This window comes from Mus caroli, unplaced genomic scaffold, assembly GCF_900094665.2.
Source record: "Mus caroli unplaced genomic scaffold, CAROLI_EIJ_v1.1 scaffold_4138_1, whole genome shotgun sequence".
Taxonomy (NCBI): domain Eukaryota; kingdom Metazoa; phylum Chordata; class Mammalia; order Rodentia; family Muridae; genus Mus; species Mus caroli.
In genome coordinates, this window is record NW_018389151.1 from 29,370 (window position 1) to 45,789 (window position 16,420).

Sequence of the window (16,420 nt, forward strand, 5' to 3'; positions counted from 1 at the left end):
ACTTAATTTAATCTTTAATTTATTACATAATACCTTCCTTCATATCACCATCCCAATTATTTCAGGAAGCCTCAGTGAATCACCAACTACCTATTGAGCAACAGTGATCAATATGGCCATGTTCTATCCTGTAGTAATTGCTTATAACCTGGATCAGAGTGGCACTGGAATAGCATTTTTCTTGAATCTATTGCCACTCTTTTCACTACAGGGTGGTTGGAAAAATATTTCCACTGGTATTATAATCTTTTTTTGGAAGGAAATATAACCTTTTCATACTGAGCAGGGAGGTAGTTGCTTAGGTCCTGAAGAGACTTTATTAATTTTACCTTAGTTGTTCTATTATGGATATCAAATGAGAATTATTTCCCAGGAATTGCAATGTTCCTTAGAAGCTTCACAGCACAAAATTAGACTTTTTAAAAATCATTTTTCTTCTTAGAAACTCCATGTTAACACAAATGTTCTCTCATTAGAATTCCAGTAACACAAACAGAAGTATTTCTCAATTTTCTATGATCACTTTATCAACCAATCTTTCCTACATTATAGAGAGCACGAAAGGGCTTAGAAAAGCCACTGTAATTCCATACTGGTCTCATGGTCCCTGGTGAGTTATCCATTTATTTAACACACTATTGTGAACACAGTTTTACATTGAGCAGTAAACTGTGCTTCAAGCACAAAATGCCTGTTTCATTTTTTTCCTGAGTGGCATCTATACATCCTAAATTGTTCTTCAGCCACTTATGAAAATATACCGTATTATTAGTTCGTCATGGTACCAATTCATCCGAGAAGAAATAAAAGAAGAAGTTAAAGTCTTCATAGAATGAAAATGAAGTCACAGCTTCCCCAAACATATGGGACACAATGAAAAGCAGTAATAAGAGGATAATTTAAAGTACTAAGTGCCTTTATATAGAAATTGGAGAGATCCTAATATAGCCACTTCACAGCTCTTCTGAAAGCTCAAGCACTATAAGATACAAACATACCCAAGAAAAGTAGAGGGCAGGAAATCAATTTAATAGCTGAAGTCAGCCAGTGAGAACCAAAGAGAACAGTATAAAGAATCAACAAAACTAAGAGTTGGTTCTTTGAGAAGATAAACCCTTAGAAACGTTAAAGAAAGGGCATAGAGACAGTTTCAATTAAGCATAATATGAAATAAAAAGAGAGACATAACAACAGAAACCAAAGGAATTAACAAAATCATCATATATTATTACAAATGACTATACTCAACATAAATGGAAAATATAGATGAAATTGATGATATCTAGACAGATATCATGTAACAGCATAATTATATCATGATCAGGCAAAATATTAAAACACTTTCCTAACCACTAAGGAATTAATAATAGTAATTAAAAATTGCCTAACCAAATACTGCCTAGGGCCAGATGATTTTAGTGCAGAATTATATCACACCTTCCAATAAGACCTAATACCAGTACTCCTGAAACTATTCCATGAAAAAGAAACAGAAAGTCACTAATTCATTCTATGCGGCCACAATTACCTGACACCTAAACCCCACAAATACCCAAGCAAGAAACAGAACTTCAGCCTGGAATTGTTTATGAATTTCTATGAAAAAATTTTCAGTAAAATTCCCACATGCCAAACTCAAGAACACATCAAAATTATCACTCCCAATTATCAAGTATGTTTATCCACAGTGATGGAGTGATTATTCAATATAAGAAAATATATCAACATAATACACTGTGTAAACAAGTTAAGGAAAAAATCACATGATCATCTGATTAGATTCTGAAAGAACCTTTAATTACATCCAACATGCCTTCATGTTAAGTGTTTGGAGTGATCAGGAATTCAAGGCATAATAAAAGTAATATATACAAAACAACATCCAACATCAAAATAAATAAATAAATGGGGAGAAATTAATATCAATCACACTAAAGTCAGGGAAAAGACAATGTTGCCGACACTTTCCATCTATTAATTATAATTCTAGATAAATATATTAAAAAACAAAAAATTATCAATATTTTACTAATTGAAATGGAAGAAATCATTGTTTCACTATTTGCAGATGATATGATAGTATTCAGACAAATCCCAAAATTCCACTTAAGAATCTTCTGTAGCTGGGAAATAACCTCAACAAAGTTGCAGACATTAAAATTAACTCAAAAAAAAAAATCACGAGCCTCCCTATATTCAAATGGTAGTAAGGCTAAGAAAGTAATTATTGAATCAACAGTCTTTACAATAACCACACATATTACACCGTAATTCTTACTCAGAAAGTGAAAGATCAGTATGAGAACTTCAAACCCTTAAAGAAAGAAGTTGAAAAAGACCTCAGAAAATGGAAAGATCTACTATGCTATTGGATTGGTATGATTACATAGTAAAAGTGGCCACTGTGCCAAAAGCAATGTACAGATTCAATGGAATCTCTGTCAAAATTCTAACACAATTCTTCAAAGACATGGAAAGGGCAATTCTCAAATTCATCTGGACAAAGAATTCATCATAGCCAAAAAATTCTCATCTATAAAAGATCTTTAGTTGGCATCACCATGCCTTACCTCTAGCTGTACTAAGAAAAAAAATAACAAAGATCACTTGCTATTGGTACAGTGACAGAGAGTTCAATCAATTGAATAGAATGGATGACCCAGAAGTAAACCTACCCAGGCCCATATCTGACTCCTCGACCTGGGGCTTGAACAGACACACCTAATGGATACTGAGGGAAGGTGAGCCCTCACACCTCTGAAAACAATCTGTTTTTTCCTACTCTGCTTTTAGACAAGCTAAAGGGACAATTGAAGCCTCCTGGCCAGAGTTCCTCTCTAGTGTTGGCCGAAGGTCCCTCTGACCTTTGTCTAAATGCCGATAGCCCGCATTGGGCATTGGCAAAGACTCTCTAATTTCTCCTTAAAACAAAGAAAACCTGGTAATGCTGTAGCCATGTAATAGCTACAGAGCGACTGCCAGTTCTTAAATCTGTTGGAAGGCTTAGATTTTTGGAACTCTGTGAAATTCCCCAAAGTCAAAGAGGCCAAGGGAACATTCCATTGCACGAGCACTTCTATTTTCTATCATGGGCGACTCACTATCACATAAAATATCACCATAGGTCAGGGAAACACGTGCCCTACTAAAACACTGACGAAGAAAAATAGCCAAAAAACAAGCCTTCTTATTTTGGGAGGAAGTCCTTCAGATAGTGTCATGCATAGCCAATGATAATATTTATAGCCCGCACTCATGGAACAGAGTGGCTTCTCTCATCAAAAACAAAGATACCTGAGAAGGAAAATCACCCTCCTATGATATTTTTGCTAATCTCAGCCACAATTAGGCAGTGCATAGGGCCATATAAAATAAGACAGACTGATAGCAACACAGCTGCTGAGCACCCTCAGTCAGATGAATGAATCCAAAGATCAAGGTCCTAAAAACTATTCCATTTCAGATGTCACAGCCCTTACCCAATTAATAAGAGACATAAAATCCATCTATGCACCCCTGCCTCCTTATGCCTCTGAGGAAAAATTAATTAATCCATCTGCTCCTCTAGCCCCTCCCTCTCCCACTCAAATGAGTTATATCTCTCTCTCCATTCTCCAAGCTTTAAAAGCAAAATACCTTCAAAACTCATAGATGAAGCCCCACGTGGGGCACCAGATGTTGGCCTGGGTACCAGAGGTTTTGCAAGAAGATCTCTGTTCAGGCCTGGTGCGAGGGTTCCAGCAAAGGGAAGTGAGTGAAGGCAGGGAGACTAAGTCTCTTCAGTGCCTTCCAGGTCTCTCAGTAACTCTGAGCAGCTCTGAACTGAGTCAGATCGGGCTGAGCCAATGAGAAGGTGACTATCAAGTGAGAAATGCGGTGGGACCTCGGGTGGCTCTTCGGGAAGGGTAATTTCTTCCCAAGTGTTACATACAGCTCTTAGAACAAAAGACTCAGAAGAAGGAATAGTTCTCATGTACCTTTAATTCTCTGGATGGATTTATATACAGTTCTGGGGGTGATTCAGGGTTTGACAACAGGTACCTCTCATTGGCTTGGACTAAGAGTTTGGGGGAAACCTTATTTCCATGTGGGAAGGCTTGGTGCTGTTCCTAGTGGCTACGTGCCTCTGTGGAGGTGGTAACTTCAACAGGAGCCAGGGGTCCAGGAGACATGAACGAATGCCTTCTGTTCCACGTAAGTGGAAATTACCACCGACTGGATTCTACCAGGGTTCAAGACATAAGCTTTACTGGAGACCAGGCTATCTGTGTGTAGCCCCTCACCCCACACCTATGGATACTTGAACTTTGACAAAGAGGCCAAAAACACAAATGTAAAAAGAAAACATTTCCAATAAATGGTGCTGAACTACTTGGTTGTCTATATTTAGAAGAATGAGAAAAGACCCATCCTTATCCTCTTGCACAAAGATCAAATTCAAGTGAATCAAGGACCTCAATATAAAACCAAATATAATTAATGTAATAGAAGAGAAAGTGGAAAGAGCATCAAACTCATCAGCACAAGGAGAAATTTAAATTTTCTAAGATCAACAATTGATAAATTGGGACCTCATAAGACTGAACAGATTCTGTAAGGCAAATGACACAGTCAGTAGAACAAATTAGCATCCTACATATTGTTAAAAAAATTCTCCAATAATGATACATCTGATAGAGGGCTAATATCCAAAATATATAAAGAGCTCAAGAAGCTAACCTCTAAGAAAACAGTAATCCAAGCTGGGCAGGGTGGTGCATGCCTTTAATCCCAGCACTTAGGAGGCAGAGGCAGGCAGATTTCTGAGTTTGAGGCCAGCCTGGTCTACAGAGTGATTTCCCGGACAACCAAGGATACACAGGGATATACCCTGTCTTGGGGGAAAAAAAAAAACAAAACAAAACCCCAAAACCAAAACAAACAAACAAACAAATAAAAAAACCACCTCCCCCCCCAAAAAAAAACCAAAAACAAAAAAAAAAACAAAAACAACCAAAGCAAAGCAAACCAACCAACCAACCAAATAAAGGAAAAAAAAAACCAATAATCCATTTTTTAAAATGGAGTACAGGGCTAAGTAGGGAATTTACAACAGAAGAATCTCAAATGGCAGCAACATACCTAAAGAAGTGTTCAAAATCCTTAGTCATCAGTGAAATTCAAATCACAATGACCCTGTAATTCCACCTCACACAAATCAGCATGGCTAAGATAAAAACTTCTAGTTACAGCACATGCTGCCATGGAGTGGAGAAATAATAATAGTCCTCCATTGCTACTGGGATTGTATACTGGTACAACCACACCAGGATCATATTTGTCATTTCTTCAGAAAGTTGGAAATAGTTCTACTTGAAGACACAGCTATAACACCCTTGGACATATAATCGCAAGATGATCCACCATACTCCAAAATCTGTGCCCCACCTTATTCATTCTTTGTTTGTTGTTGTTGTTGTTTTGAGACAGGGTTTCTCCGTGTACCCCTGGATATCCTGGAACTCACTCTGTAGACCAGGCTGGCCTCGAGCTCAGAAAGTCGTCTGCCTCTGCCTCCCAAGTGATGGGATTAAAGGCATGTGCCACCACTCCCAGCTGCTCTACTTTATTCATAGTAGCCTTTCTTGTAATAGCTAAAAGCTGGAAAAAACTCAGGTGTCAAAAACTGAAGAAGATATAGAAAAAATGGTTCATTTACACAATGGAATAAAATTCAGCTATTAAAATGAGGACATCATGAATCTTCCATGCAAATGGATGAAACTAGAAGATATCATCCTGTGGTTGCTATCCAAGACTCAAAATGTCATCCATGGTCTGCACTTACCAATAAGCCTATATTAGTCAAAAAGCACAGAATACCCTTATGCAATCACAGATTGCATAAAGTTTAACTATAATGAATGCCCAACTAAGGATGTTTCAACCACACTTACAAGAGGAAATAAAATAATCATGACTTGCAGAGAGAGGGAGAGACCAGGATGATGAAGGGAGGAGGAGGGAAAAGGAAAACAGAGTCAGGTATGGGAGAAGGGGTACAGGAGAGAAACCCAGAGCCAGAGGGCCAGAAAAAGGAATGAAAATGTTCAGCATCCTTGGAATCTCTCATGACTCAATCAGGTTACCTTAGTCAAATTGCCTAACAATTGGGAGAGGGAACCGGAAGACTCCACCTCCAGTAGATAGATAGAGCCAAAGATCAGAAACCGGTTTACTAACACATAGTCAACACTTCTGATCCAGAACAATGCCTGTCTAAAGAACTGCAGGGACAAAAATGGAGAAAAATCTGAAGACAAGAACGTAGTATGCTTGCCCTCTGATAGGCTCTACCAGCAGCTGACTAAAACAGATATACATATTTAACCCCAACCATTGGATTGAAGTCCACCATCCCCATGGTTGACTTAGGCAAATGACTGAAGAAGCTGAAGGGGTGGGCAACACCATAATAAGACTAGCAGTCTCAACTAATCTGGACCCCAGGAAACTCTCAGAGATTGCACCATCTATCAACAGGATACATGAACTGGTGTCAGGTCCCTGGCACTTGTAGAGCAGAACACTGCCTGGTGTGTCATTATTGGCTGAACTTATGCCGAATCCTCAAGAGACTTGAGGCCTTAGAGAAGGGCAAGGTCTCCTGGGAATGAGGAGCACCGTCTAGGAGATAAGGAGGAGAAAGTATAGATAAGGAACTGTAGGAGGGGTGACATAATGGGGGATGAAATGACTGAACTGTTTATAAATAAAATAATACTAATAAAAATGCTGATAGTTTTTCTTAGATAAAAGAATCCTTAGAGGAAATGAATCATCTCAGTGAACATTAGTTGCAAAAAGGAATCCTAAGATCATACCAGCTATCTAAAAGTATGAGAAAAATGCAAAGCATCCTGGAAGAAGTTTTAAACCTTTTGAGTGTCCTGAAGGTTGTGAAGTATACTCCATATTCCCACCTTTGTATGGTTTATACATAAACTGTGAGTTATATTTGTTCTTATAAGTAAACCCTCACCCAGATTCTGGTATAAAATCCTTATAAAATGTAATGGTTCAACAAATTTCACTTTAGGGTGAGCAACTGTGTGTGTGTGTGTGTGTGTGTGTGTGTGTGTGTGTGTGTGTTTCTATGTGTGTGGGCAAGCAGGCATGCATGTGTGTTCTATATCTGGGTTTAAGAGTTCTGTATGTTTCATTTACCCAAGTAGGGTTCTTTAGTTCAACAAAATTCAAGACAATATGTAAACATTTTGATAATTTAAGCCCCTATCACCATCTTAACATTGTCCTTTCTATTTCATAAAGTAGCAGGGCTATACAGAGAAGTCTTACTTAAAATATGCAATATAGAAATAATTTCCTATTAAGTTTTTCTAAAATGTTATTACCAAGTCTGGAATTTCACTAATAGTTATTTTTGTTATAATGTCTTTATGGAAATCAATGATTTACTTTACATGCACAAGCTTTCTATAATTATGAATTTAGAAGAGAATATCAATAGATTAATAAAATATAGATTATTCAGAACTACACTCATGGAACAATACATAACCACCTTTATTTCACCAATAAGGATCACACAATAATCATATAGATCATCTTAGGACTAGACAAATGTAAATGATACGTTTTTTCCAGTTACACTATAGTTCTTAATCTTACTCTTAATTTATAAATATAATGATAATACTTATTAGTTTAAATATTTATTCTTTATTCAATATTCCTTTGCCCCATGTTAAACTCTACTCTTAGCTTTTACACACATAAAAAATAACAGGTTTTCATCTTTATCTTCACATAAAATCCCATCAAAGGTATCTCATCTTAAGAATTCCTATAAGAGAGGAAAGTTTTAGTGCAAAATTCATGAAAATTAAACTGAGAATTCAGCTTCAAATTATAGATGACATATATAATAGCTTAGTGAAAATTTCAAATTATTTCAATCATGTAAATTAATAAACTATGAGAAATTATGAAATTTCACAAAAATTTAATTGTAATATATTAATATTTATTCTTCCTTTCCCTATATAGCTTCTACAACTTTTCAATACAAGCTTTTCCCAAATTTTGTCTTTGGTTTTTGATAATTCACTATGTATAGTAAGTGATGCTAGACTGTGCAAAGATTTAGGGCCATTTATTAGACAGTGTATATTCTACCATAAACCGTGTCCACAATAAAAGAATAAGTTTTCCTTACAAATGCCCTCTCTACTTCTTATAGTTTAAAGTATGTTGGAGGAGACCTAAAGAAGATCTCCTGAGTTATGCCAGTGTTCTCAATTTTTGATATTTTGGAGATTTTGTTTAGTAATATGTCTTTCAAGAACATCATCCAGTTATAAAGATAGATTTTCACACTTCTAAGTGATTGGCCCTTAATTTCTCTGCCTCATATGCCAAGATATTTTCCAAGCCTTGATTGTGAGGCTGTTTTACTTAAGGTAGAGAAACATAATTGTTAATCTTTGTAGTTAAAATCATTATGCACTTCTTAACTGATTGCTATGTATTATATAAATAATTATCTATGACTAAGTTTAAGAGATGACTATTTCCTCAAATATAAACATAAGTAAAAAGATATGCATTTTAGGCAATGGCCATTTAGCAAAATAAGAACAGGTTTTTATGGACTTGTTCATATCCTCATCTATGTGACTTTCAGTAGAATTATGGTATAAATCTCAGAGCAACTTCCTTATGATCAGTATTCAAATTGAAACATAATGTAGTGATACCATCATAAATTTTTATCTTATCACATGCTGGAGTATCATGTTACAAAGAAAATTATTTAATTGTTCATAATTTTTTGCAGAACAAGAAAAATAACAAAAGATTCCTTATTAATAACCCTCTATATATAATATCAACATGGTAATTTTTTCTAGAACATAAGAATAACACACAATTAATACAGGTAGGTGGATAATACATGAAATAATTTGTAAAGCAAAGTGCTAATTTTCAGATACCTGACAGTTATAAATAAAAATAAACTGTCATTATATGTATAAAAGTGTCTGATTAAACAGTTTTATCCAATAAACTGAAGTCCAGGTCATGTGTTTGAATTTTATTATACATCTTATATTCCACATTTTTATATGATAGCAACTTCATATTTCAACAAAATATGTGAGCAGTAGAAAGCAGTTTTGTGAAAATGTAGACAAGTTTGACACACTATATAAGTGGCTAATTTAACTTTTATTTTCAACTTTAACATGTTGTTTCCTGAACTTGTGAAAAGAATTTGTTTGTGGTCTTAATAAAATAATATAGCATTTTGGGGCAAATATACAAAGAAGCAGCCCTGCACTGGAGGCCAAGATACAGAAAATTTCCACAGCGACCATAGTCTTGCCTTTAGTGCTGTGGTAGACAGGGATGAAAGTGATCCAGACACTGCAGAACACCAGCATGCTGAATGTCAAGAGCTTTGCTTCATTGAATGTATCAGGCAGATTCCTGGCCAAGAAAGCTACAGTGAAACTTGCTAGAGCAACAAAGCCCATGTATCCAAGGACACAGTAGAAGGCAATCACTGAACCTTTGTTGCAAACAATGATGATGTGGCCATGTACAATGTGTACATCAGCATCAACAAATGGAGGAGAAGTTCCAATCCAGACTACACAAAGAATAAGCTGAATTATTGTGCATATGAGAATGATGTATTTGGGTGCCCCTGACATAAGCAGCCACCTCATTCTTCTTCCTGGAACAGTTATCTTGAATGCCAGTACTACAGTAATTGTCTTGGCCAAGATAGTAGAGGTAGCCACAGTGAATGCAATGGCAAATGTGGTCTGCTGCAGGACACAGATGACCATAGTGGGATAACCAATGTAAAGCAAGGAACAGGTAAAACAAAATATGAGGGAGATGAGCAGGACAAAGCTAAGTCTTTGGTTATTGGCTTTGACTATGGGAGTATCTCGGTGTTTCAGGAAGACAAAGAGTACAACAGATGTAAGGAGAGAGAAGCATAGAGCAAAGCCAGCTAGAGCTTTTCCTAAAGGGTCTCTATAATCTAAATTATCCACAACTCTTTGAAGACAGAGTGTATGGTCTTCATTGGCATATTGATCTTCCAGACACTTTACACACTGATCCATGTCTAGTACAGGAAGAAAAGTGTTATCAGATATATTTATTTATTACCATTTACAAGATACACTGAATTAATACATTGGAAAATTATAGCTAAATTAGACTTGCATCTTGTGCTATATGTAAATTTAAATGTGGAGGCTGCATAGCATTTGACCTAAATTTTAATGCTTATCATCTTCATGAAAGCTTATGTTCATAATTATTTTATATATTCAAGCTGTTTATGGCTTATTTCAAAAACGCATAACATCACATAATTTTCATGTTTCCACAATCACATATCTTAAATTGACCATTCGTGGAAACAAAGTTTTATAATTAATTTATGCTCTATATGTGTGTCCATATGTCTTACAATTTAGTGATCAGCAATTCTTTCTGTGTACATGTGGTCTCAAGTTGATTGTTGGACTAATAAATTAATTATATCCCATCCGTATCTTGGGAAAAAAAACCTATGCTCAAAATGTTACTAAAACATCTTAATCCCTAACTATGCTCCAAATACTTTTGCTTACACACAGAGTTATGTATAGTCCCTACTCTATGAAAATCACAGACACCACTAGAGAAAATCATAGTAAAATTAAGAGTTTTAGGGTCCTATCCATTGAATATATCTACAAAATTGATTTGTCATTTACTCAGTTAGTCAGTTAGTAGATGAAAATTTGATGTGAACTTATATATTTTTTATTTTCTAAGATAATCACTAGTAAAACCCATAAAATCTCAACAAAAGAGAATCTTAAAGTAAGCTGGGTGAGATAAAAAACAATAAACATAACAAAGTGGAGTAGGGAAAGATTATCAAGTAAAAATCTACATAAGGAACTAAAGACAACCAGAGAATATTGAGCTACTTTCCTAGGGTAGAGGCTACCTATTAATTGTCTTTGAATAACAAAATAGTCTTCCCCTAAAAAACACAAGTAATCCTATACGGACTAATTTACTGTACTTAGAAATATTTTATATACAGAATCTGTGCATGGAACAGCAATTAAAATATCGATCATAAATTTTAAAGGCAGTAAAGAGTTTTGATTTTGTAAGAAGGACAGGGAAAAGTATAATGGTGTTATTGTATTATAATCTTGGTACTAAAAGTAGCAAATGAAAGTACTGATAATGTTAAGGCAGACACAATATGAAAATTTTAGCACACAAATTTTCTACATGTTAAAAATGATATATTCAGTTTTGTGATTAAATTTATGAATTTTGGTCAAGCATATTTCCTCCAGTATTCATAATTTCTGTAAGATTTGACAACCTAATGCTCCGAAGGTTGTAGTATTTATTCAGAAATATGTATGTAATATTATATTTCTCAAAAAATTTCTTGACACATAATTCTACACAGAGGCTTAGAACATTTTTCAACTTGTATCCTTTTAACTTTCACTACATGTATTCTGTTTTCTTTTAATTTTAACTGAATCAATTTTAGCAATGTGAATAGTTGTGTCTTTCAAGTACTGTCTTGTATTGAAAGATGTATATTCTGTTTCGTTTTGTATTATCTCTTGGATTGCTCTGAATAATGCTGTTTAAATGTTGAGCAGAATTACTCAAATAATACAAATTTGTATTTTAAAAAAATCAGGTAATCAGGTACTATTATATATATATATATACCTATTATATATATAAAATCATATTATATATTTATATATATATATCTGTAAATCATATTTTATATATTTGTGTGTGTGTTTGTATATGTGTGTGTATACAAGCCTTTATACATTATACAGTGAAATGTCAGCCTCTGCTCAACTACAGTTCAAGCTTACCAGAAGAACTGATAGGCTGTCTGTAAACCCTATCCACATAAATAGAAAATGTACAGCTTGGTCTTCTGTGTCCTGTAACAAGTGGAGGAAAATCTATGCATATCTTTGTGACCTGCCATTGGCTTTCTTTCACTTACTTTTGCTGCCTCATTGGGCCTCAGTGCTATTTCTTCTTTGAACAGAAAACATATGATGAAACAGGATCCAAGGGGAAGCTATCTTACTATGATGGGAAAGATAAGGTTCATGAGGGGGGATGAATTTGGCAGAAGTGGAGGGATGGGGCATGTGAGTAGACTGTAAAGTGAATAAATGGTAATGTATTGGAAATGTATGGTATTCCGATATTTAATAAAATTGAAAAGCACAAACATGTCATAATGTACTTGTCTTTTGTATTCTAAAGAAATATTCTAAAGAATATTAGAATATTTCTTTAGAATGCAAAATATCCTGGAAAATATTGTTTTCCAGGGATCTACAATAGTAAGGCAAAAAAAAAAAAACAATTCAAGAGAGAAAGTGTTTAATATTTTAAATAATTATTAAAAATATATTTATATATATCTGAAGCTTTTGATCCTTAACATGATATATCTTCTGTTTTCCCATAAAGGAATGTTGAGAACTATGTAAATTTGTGAGAAAAAATCAATTTAATTATTTTTGTAACAGACAATCTTACTTGTCATGTTGGAAATTTCATTTTCTGGGCAGGGGATACAAACAAAACAGCAGATATCCTTTCCTTCCTGAGGGGATTTTCTGAGTCCTGGTGTGCAAGGCATACTACATATTGAGGGCAGAATCTGTGAAAAATAATATATATTATATAAATATGGGTAATATCCTAACGGACAAACATCCAGGATTCAACAGAGATCCACTGAAAGACCTCATTTAACACAAATGTATCATGTTAAATTGTACTGTTTTATTTTTTACAGATAAAATCTATGAATGTATAATGAGTTATATATTAAGAAATATAAAAACAGAGGTTAGTAACAAGAAAGAGAGAATATCTAGTTCAGTGTATAGTAAGTCAATAAATGAAGAAATACCAATTATTTATTCCATGACAAAGCAAAAGTAGAGACTATTTTAGGTAATTGTGCTACATGTTAAACACTAAAATTATGAATAATTACCTGGTCAATATCTGTAGCCCACTCCGTCATTTCTTTAGACATATATAGCTTTTGACCACTTGGAAGATGCCCTGAAAATCTTCCTATTTTCATTTTAAGTCCATAATCTTTTTGAAAATCCATGATATAGAAAATGTCATACTCTGTATCATGCTTCAAATTCTGGTTCATGTTGACTAGGTCTCCAGCTGGATTTACAAATTTTAAGGTCTTCAGTATAGAGAACATCTAAAACACATTTGTCATTTTAGTTTCAACTAGGCTTACACATTAGACTAGAAAGTATTACATTTAGAAATTTCCCACTTATTATTACCCTTTCCAAAAATCTAACTTCACCAGAAGTATTCAGTACTAAAGTCAAAAATAAATTTCATGTAGATGTAAATTTAGTTCCACTTTGTTTACTAATACAATTTTCTTGATGGACTTGGTGCTTTAAAACCTATACTCCTGATTTTTATGATTGGAGAGTAATGACACCTCGATGCTTTTTCTCCCAATAATTTTATTTGATCACAGGCAATGGAGTACAAAGTATTAGTTAGTGAAATTAATGGGAAAGTACATGATATTCTCTGTCATCTATTTAGTAATTTGAATAGGATCTTATGAATAACATAAAAGACAAGGCATTTTCTTATGGCTATTTAAGAATTTCATTAGAAAAATTAATACATGAGTCATATATTTGGTTCAAAGATCTGTATAAAAATTCATGACTTAGATTGTGAATGCTGACATGCATACCAATGTTCACTGTGTCATAATATATGACAGAAACATGATCTGACACCTATGCAATAATAGAATATAGAACTATGTACATTTATGTGTGAAATTTCTTATTCACATGGCTTTAAACCATGTGATTCTATTAAAATACTCAAACCATGTAAATGCCATTTAGTGTAACACTCATTACCTTCCAAGAGTCAAATTCCAGTTCTTTCCCAGGATTCTTTGACCATGTTTCTTCTTCTTGCAGATGCATCTCATGAAGTGAGTAGGCCACAGCATATATAGCATTGTATAAGTTATAGCATGCATCACTCATGGCCATTCCAAGTGGTGTCCTGAATAACCATGTAAATATAGTTTTGGTTGGACAATTCTTCAGCTTCTTACAATTAGATGGTGGCAATGAACATCTAAAATATGTCCACCATAGTTTGGCAAAGGAAAATTCACTACTGTAGTTTGAAGGGTGTACTGTTTGGATAAATTTTTCAAAACCAGGTATTTCAGGTTGCTGATGTGAAAAAATAAAAGTCCCAGTAGAAGAGTATAGCAAGAAATCTCCTAGAATCGTGATCATATCAAATTGTGACACACTAACCCAGATTCTTAAAATGCCTTGAGATATCCACACATTAAGGTTATTCTTTATGGGAGAAAATTTGTCTCCATAAACTATCACAACTTTTGCTGATGACATTGAGATATGTTTATAATTCATGCTTAACTCTTTAAGAGCCGTGGACATTTCAGTTTTGATAATAATAGCAACTGATAAACAAACAATGTTTTTCTGCATTTCTCCTTTCAGTTCAGAAAGGAATTGTATTCCTTGGTCATCATTTGAAACAATCACTCCTATCCAGTTCCATCTGAAATGAACCACTAGGGACACCATGGCTAGTGGTAGAGATGTGTCCTTGGGAGATATCTGGTACAGATTAGGAAATTGTTCATTATCACTCAGACGTAGATGAAAGTGCCCACAGTAAAGCTGAAAAATACAGTAAATAGACAACAATATAAACATGATTGACTGCAGAGGGATCGTTGTGAGATTGGAGTATGCTTGAGCAAAGTGTATTCATTTTAGAAAGTGATTATTTTTCATCTCATTATTTCAGTGTATCCAACTTCTTGTGATTCTCTAAATAGTAAAGGTATGCTGAGTATTCTGGTATAACATTTCACAATACTGATATCTCCCATGCCCATTTATGATAAAGTTGTTGTGTTTGCCACAAAAATATCTATGCATTTATGTTTGATAAATCATAATAAACATAATACCTTCCTCTGCCTTTTAAACTGCATTCATAATCAGAAAGTCTCACTGAGGTGAGAAAGTGTTTCCTTAAAATTATTCCACCTTGACGTACCTCAGGAATTCTGGAGATGTACAGGAATGGTCCAAGTTTTGTAGATACTGCCCATATAGGAGCTGTAAGTACAATTAAATATCTTCTCTCATTTGTGCAGGAGTAATTAGGAATAATGTCCTCACTTTTCAAAGCCGAATCAGTTTTCTCATCATATTTTCCTCCGTTACATTCAATATTAACTAGCAGAGAAATGTTAGGCAAAATATGGCAGTTCTTATTTACTTCTTCCAAGGCAAGATAAACAGAGAAAATCAAGTGGTTGATCTTGGGTGTCACCCTGAAAACAGAGCAGTAGAGAATATAGTTCCCAAAACTGTACAAGCATGAGCCATAAAAAAAAAAATTCTAGCATACAGAGAGGAAATCAATACAAAATGTTCTCAGTTATGTACTGGTTTTAACTTACAAGAAAGGGAATATAGCATAAGTTTACATTAAATTCTCTAAATTCCTACAAAATAAATTTCTGTTGTTTTATAAAGCCTATGAAACACAAATCATAAGCTTCATTTTCCAAGTTCATAATGATGGCATAAGTTATAGTTAGATGTAATGTGATGAAATGATCACATTCCACTTTCTCCTATAATCCTAATGTTTCTCAAACCTTAATGATGCTACTCAGAAATAACTAAAACACAACTTTTAAATTTTTACTCCCTGGTATTTAGGCAGAATATCTCTTCATACTACCAATACTATATCCACACAAGATTTCAATTTGAGATTGTCAATTTGTATTAAATTGTGCTGTATCTCCACCACCATGGTCAAGTTTTGACCTAATTTATTAACATTGCTCTAATTTTATATTGTTTTGCATGTAGATCACAAACAATGTAGGTGCAACAGTAACTCAATATTTTACTTCTAAAAGTAACTGGCCTTTTTAACTGTGCTGTCATGTTTATGGTAATAAAATATATGTCCAAATATTGGTGACAAATTTACAGTGAATAACTGTTCAACAATTTCTTTTGTGTAGGCACAATGTAGGATGAGATACATACATAGTTTTGGAAACATATCTGCTATGTAACATAAAAGGCCTTTTAAGAAATTATATATATAAAGTTTGCAAGTCCAATGGGCCTCTCTTTCCAGTGATGACCGAGTAGGCCATCTTTCGATACATATGCAGCTAGAGACAAGAGCTCCGGGGTACTGGTTAGTTCATCATGTTGTTCCAACTATAGGGTTGCAGATCCCT

General features: G+C 34.4%; 1 protein-coding gene across 1 annotated transcript in view; it reads right to left on the reverse strand.

The window, feature by feature from the left end:
* Window positions 1–9,224: 9,224 nt before the first annotated feature.
* LOC110287963 (vomeronasal type-2 receptor 116-like) overlaps window positions 9,225–16,420 on the reverse strand; it is a 9,803-nt gene continuing 2,607 nt past the window's right edge. The window contains exons 2-6 of the mRNA XM_021154438.1: window positions 15,208–15,487; window positions 14,016–14,822; window positions 13,091–13,318; window positions 12,625–12,748; window positions 9,225–10,144 (exon numbers count right to left, since the gene is read on the reverse strand). Coding sequence (XP_021010097.1) covers window positions 9,225–10,144; window positions 12,625–12,748; window positions 13,091–13,318; window positions 14,016–14,822; window positions 15,208–15,487 — 2,359 coding nt within the window. The remainder of the gene's footprint in view (window positions 10,145–12,624; window positions 12,749–13,090; window positions 13,319–14,015; window positions 14,823–15,207; window positions 15,488–16,420) is intronic.